The sequence below is a fragment of the Cryptomeria japonica genome, chromosome 7, assembly GCF_030272615.1.
Source record: "Cryptomeria japonica chromosome 7, Sugi_1.0, whole genome shotgun sequence".
Lineage (NCBI taxonomy): Eukaryota > Viridiplantae > Streptophyta > Pinopsida > Cupressales > Cupressaceae > Cryptomeria > Cryptomeria japonica.
This window is the reverse complement of record NC_081411.1, coordinates 645,849,576-645,855,676: the sequence shown is the minus strand read 5'-3', so window position 1 is coordinate 645,855,676 and position 6,101 is coordinate 645,849,576. Positions and strand designations below refer to the sequence as shown.

The following is a 6,101-nucleotide window of genomic DNA, read 5'->3' as shown; positions in this document are numbered from 1 at the left end:
AGTCTTTTTCAATTTAAAAGCCTTATTATCATTGAAAAACATTTTTTTAGCAACACCAATGTCATATGGCTACCGCACAAAGTTTTGGGTTATATCTCCTTAATAAAAAATATCTTATATTACTAAAAATCATATTCTATTTTAAAAGACTAATATATTACATACTTTACTTTTATGATCTATTATCAATTTGGTATCGTTTTACTATTATTTAAAAAAATGAAATATATAAATAATTATAATTAAAAATATTAATTTTTATAATTAACACATTTCTTTTCAATTGAAGTCAATTAAAATGAAAAGTTTCTTAATTTAAAAATTTGAAATATAATTATCATCAAAATTTTGAATTTTCCTGTTGTAAATAGTTGGAAACATTTATGAAACCAGGTAAGTACACAGCTTTTAATTAGCCGTTCATACATTTATTCCAAAACTAACGGCCATAAAGTAATCATTAATTATCAAGTCAAACCAATATCAGTAAAATGTTATTCATTTAGGACATACATTTATTCCAAAACCAACTGCCATAAAGTAATCATTAATTATCAAATCAAACCAATATCAGTAAAATGTTATTCATTTAGGACATACATTTATTCCAAAACCAACTGCCATAAAGTAATCATTAATTATCAAATCAAACCAATATCAGTAAAATGTTATTCATTCCTTTCCTAAATAATAAAAAAAGTCAACATATAGTTGGCATCATTTAAAGAATTTCAGGCTACAGTCCAGCCTATATTTGGAACAATAAACAATTAGCCTAGCTCGTTAAAAAAGATTTCAGTGCACAAATGGTATAACCTCATTTATTAATTGTAGCTTTAAACATTTACAGAAGTTTTGAAATATACTTCTGAAACGCCTCGTGTCCAGTGATTTGATACCCTCTCTGCGTAGGATGAACAGAGTCCCAAAAATAAAACTTGTCTGAATCTGAACAAGTCACCGGAGTTGCGGAATTGCAGGTTGTTGTTCCTGTCTCGATTAATCCTGTTCCACAGCATCCTCTGCTGGATGTCTCAAACCCTAGTACATAACACACCAACACTGGTTAAAACATTACAAACCCATTTTCAGTTCAGAAGAGAAAAAAAAAGAGTTCTGAGAAATTTTGCAATTGGTACCATATTTGGAGGGATTTTCAATAATATCCAAGGAACTGTTGTAGATGTCTACATAAACTGCTTTAATGTCAGGAAGGCTAGTATTCAATGTACTGATGGTTGACATGAGTTGTGTATTGTAAGAAAGTGCAGCCTGGTTATATATCTCAACACATCCCGAAATTGATTGCCCATATAAAGTTCTCTCGAGGGGCACGCATCCCATCGGGGGTAGACCATACATAGCAAATTTCCGGCCGCCAAGCTTGTACAGATCCTGCTTAACAGAACCCATTCATTATATAGGCTAGATTAGTTTTTAATAGTTCCTCTTAGTGTTTCTGGATCATAATTTGTGTATGTTTACATCAGCATTTCAGATCATTTTCATATTCTTGAATTTTCTCATTAAATTACAGAATGCCATTAAAATACACACAATAGAATTAAGAAACACTAAAAGAACCCATTGACTCACAAACTATAAATTAAATGACGGTTATATATATTTACTCAGCAAGTAAATTTAGTCTACCTCGATGAAAGTGAGGTATATGTTAATCAGAAAGTCTCGGTACTGTTCAAGGCTGAATTGAGCTCGTCTATTGGGAAGGGAATAATAGTTCTCCAAGAAATCGTTGGAACCTGCAACGCACAGAAATATAGCTTCCCCAATTATATTGGAAGAATTTTCCTCACCCACCAGATCTACCAAGCGAGCCCTATACTCTTCAAAGTATTCCACTTGTTTCAAGACTGGTATCGCACTCTGCAAAAATATAGATCAGCCTTATTAGTTTCAATCTCTGCAAAAATATAGATCACCCTTATTAGCTTCAATCCGTAATGGTGTAGTGTAGTGTGATAGTTTAATGGTGACCATTTGATTGTTGTTATTATTGAATGTTCATGTTAAAATTGAGATCCCAATCTTAAATCTCACCAATTCATAACACCCATCAAAATTATATATTTAATTTGAAGAATTAAATACTGAAAAATCAAGACAAGAAATCACTTACAACTACTTGCGCGGTGAGGTTGTCGAATCCAGTTCCAGCAGAAGCAAAGCTGACGCCTGTGAGAAGGTCTTGGGTATTCAAATTGGGGTCTAAAAATGGCGGCACCGTGTCCTTCAGACCAAGCTCTGCAGCTGCAGACGATAACAATGATGGAAATCCTAGAATAGTAGATTCAATGTTGGTATAAGTTTTCTGAGTAGATCTGCAAGCTTCTAGTTTAAACTGGGCAAGCAATTTTTTTTTTCATTTCAAATCATACTCATGATCTATCATTTCAAATCATACCCATGGTCTATCATTAAATATATATATATATATATATATTTTAAACAAAAAGCTTGCACATCTAAATTCAAAATTGTTGAATCCATATAATACATACATATGAAATCCGTAGAGAGTTTGCCATTGCTAAAGCGACCTGTAGCCATGCGATCAGGAAAATCTTGGCCATATGGAGGAGCATTGGCCCTAGCAATTGTGGGTATGAAGTTGTTGTTTCCCGGATCCACGATTGAGTCCCCAAATGTGAAGAGAGCAGAAACTTTGGCTTCAATGGCTTTGCCTGTACAGACATACGTGCACAAGATCATAAGAGAAATATACAAACTGCCGTTGGTATAACCCATGTTCACTGCATAACAGTATACGTCTTGGTATGAATCGCCATAAGTTCGTACTACCTTGAAATTTATAGAAACCTTGGATTTCCCATGATGAGTCAAAAGTGTGATGTAAGAATTTATTCCAACAGCGAAAAGTAAAGAGAAAAGTTCGATGATCCATAAAATTCTACATGCTTTTGCAGTACTGCACATTGAATTGCTGAGACTGACAAGTTATTATGTTGTTTTAATTACAAACCGAACTCCAGAGAGTTTTGGTTTGCGTCTTTTTCTCAATTGACACTTCTAATTTTTATTTTGCAACTGATCACGCCGTACTCTACAAATATCCAAGACGTTCACGAAAACGTTTTTGCTTAAGCAGCACATTTATTACGCATGTTAGACGTATTTATCGTCTCTTTTTGATTAATTAAATTTTATGTTGGGTCTTTTAATTTAACTTCTCATAAACATGCTTTACTAAATATACCTAGAATCAAATGCTGAAACCCTAACAATTTGCAAAGAAAATAGCTGAAGTCCTATTTTGGATTTTGTCCATCAACTACTAATAGTGAAAGAAACGGAACATGGGCTCAGGCTTGACTAATAAAGTTCCAAACATAGTTCAATCTATGTGTAACAACAATGAAAAAAGGCACAAGGAAAAGGAATGTCGGAGGATAACAAGTCCGCTTTTCAAAAAATGACTACCTATGATGATCACACTCCCCTGTGTTTTGCTTCTCTACAAACTAACACAAAAACCTTGGATTCTCCAACCACCAGACCCTAAACTACAAACCCTAACCTGCCCAGTAGTCCATAAGGATCACCCAAACAAATAAATGCCATGGATGGTTAGCTCTCTGGTGCAGGAGTACCTAAGCACCAAGAGGCTACAAGAAGATAAAATACAATTCATGAGTAAATTCAATCACATTTGAGTTTTTATGTTCATTTTAAGTCATGGTGAATCAATATGTAAGGCTAATTAGAGCCATTTGTAAAAAGTAGTCAAATTGTCCTAGTCAAAGTCTTAATTGGTCAAATGGGTTAAAAATTGTGAAATGAGCCTTGAAGTGGTAATAAGCATGTATAAGATTGTTAAATGGTCATTTGGACATGTATTGAAGGTTTTTATAAACCCATGAAGTCATTTGTGCAAAAGTGTAAAAGTTGCCAAGCAAAGTTGCAAAAATGCAACAAAAGTTGCAAAAGGGGTTAAAAGTTGGTTTTGAGAGGTAGTTGTAAGGTCAAACCTGACCAAGAGTCTATAAAAAGGCATTGTATGATCGTTCCAAATAAGAAAGGGAAGAAAGGGAAGAAAAGAGAACATTTTGATACATTTTGGTGCATTCTACTATTGTCATTTTGATTGGTTTTCTAGTTTTTATGTTGGTTCCAGGCCTTGTACATAGTAGCTCACCTAGGAAGGGTTATCTAGTGCAACGCTAACACTAATAAATGAGCAAGCTTGAATGTGCATCCCCAGATCTACATAGAAATGGACTTAACTAAGCCACTCTCGAAATCCATCAAATTCTTAGGTCATGGCTATGAATTCACACAAAAAATCATTTATCTCAACAAGCCTAACACATGTTTTATTGTCCAAAGGAAGGACATCTCTTTCAAGATTTCCCTTACTACAAACCTCGTCAACCTTAAGGTTTTGCTATTGGATCCCAATTCTCCAACCCCCCATTTGTTGATGCTTCTAAGATCCCACAACCTTCCAACAACCTTCCCATCCTATGTCCCAACCTATCCATTATGCCCCTTCCCATTCTTCCCCACCCTCTGATAGTGATTCCTTCAAAGAAGTCCTGTAATTCAGAATTATGATCATAAAAAAGGAGGAAAGAATCAACCCCCTCTTCCCCACATAATACCCAACCCATCCCCAACCACCATTTCCCCAAAGTTTCCCTCTAGATAACCATGTGACCTCATCCTCTCAACTAGGTAGATCCCCTAAAGATATCCTCCATCAAAACCCTTGAGAATGTGTTTATAGTCTTCTTCTAAAGAAATACCTCTTATCAATGGCCCTGTTGACCCTTAAGCTTTTTTTACTTTTAACTAGTTTCATACTCTCCTCACAGATGAGGAAATCCTTGACTCTCTATGAGTTGCAACATATAATCATGGAAATTGAGGGGATTGATAATCCCATCTTGTAAGTTTAAAGTTAAATAGTCTATTATGAACAATCATACACAAATGTATGTATGCTTCAAGAAGTGAAATATTGTCACACCCATCTTGATGCTAGCCTTGTTACGATGTGGAAAGAAGCCAACGTTTTCATAGAAACCACCAAGAAGGGGTTGTTTTGGGTCTTGCACCCTCACTTGCCAAGTCAATTGTTGCTAGAGGAACAGTTCCTAATAACTATTGTGTATGGGTTGCCAACCTCTTCCATGATTCTCTTGTTGACTTATGGTGTATTAATGCCCCCAACTCTTCTCCTTGCAAAGATACTTTGTGTGAATGGTTACTCTCCCATTTGCCTGCAATTGAATGGGTTCTTGGGGGTGATTTCAACATGGTGGAACATACTGCTAGCAATACTTAGGAAAGCCACCCCCAACTCCCACAATAATAATATGAGGCAAGGGACCTTGCATATATTACATAGGTGTGTATGATCCAACTATGGGAAAATTGAATTCACGTAAATCCAATTGATTTACATGAGAAAACGTCATGAAGGTTTTAACAAAAAAATGGTCAATTGGACAAATTTATATTTTTGCCAATGTTCTTTTCCTCTTTTCACCTTTAGGACACTTCGTCCATCTCTATTTGGCTACTACTCTTTCAAACCACCTACCCATTTTATCACATCATCCTTGACTAGAACTTCAATTCAACCTAATGATCCCATCCAAATTGAATGTTTGACATTTTAAAAATCAAAAAAGAATTGATTTCCTAATAACCATTTGGAACATTCAACCTAAGCCATAGGATGATAGATGAATGCGTTGATGCTCTAAAGAAATATATATCTCATTGCACTCTCTTCCTTCATGACATTGGTAGATGAGTTGTGGAGAAGAATAGAAGGCTTGAGAAATCCATTAAAGGAAACTTATTCCTAGTAGAAAAAGCCTAGACAACAACCCACACAAAATATCTCTTCAACAATTAGTTTCTTACATTGAGAACTAGCTTCGGAAAATGGATACTCATAAGGGAAAAGGAGCTCAATTGAGGGTTTGTCTACAATGGCAAAGGAAGCCTTGTATAATTTGGCTTTGAATAAGAGCTTGAGGTTGGATGACTTTCCTGTTGAATTTTATCGAATGCTTTGGCCATATATCATGGAGGACTTCTAAAATGTT

The 6,101-nt window shown here is 35.1% G+C and overlaps 1 protein-coding gene across 1 annotated transcript; it reads right to left on the bottom strand.

The window, feature by feature from the left end:
* Positions 1–657: 657 nt before the first annotated feature.
* LOC131057442 (GDSL esterase/lipase At2g42990) lies at positions 658–2,822 on the bottom strand. Its single transcript, XM_057991627.2, has 5 exons — positions 2,523–2,822; positions 2,141–2,271; positions 1,654–1,887; positions 1,140–1,395; positions 658–1,041 (listed from the first exon to the last, which is right to left on the bottom strand). The coding sequence occupies exons 1-5, from the start codon at positions 2,767–2,769 to the stop codon at positions 845–847; spliced, it is 1,065 nt and encodes a 354-aa protein (XP_057847610.2). The 5' UTR covers positions 2,770–2,822; the 3' UTR covers positions 658–844.
* Positions 2,823–6,101: the final 3,279 nt, after the last annotated feature.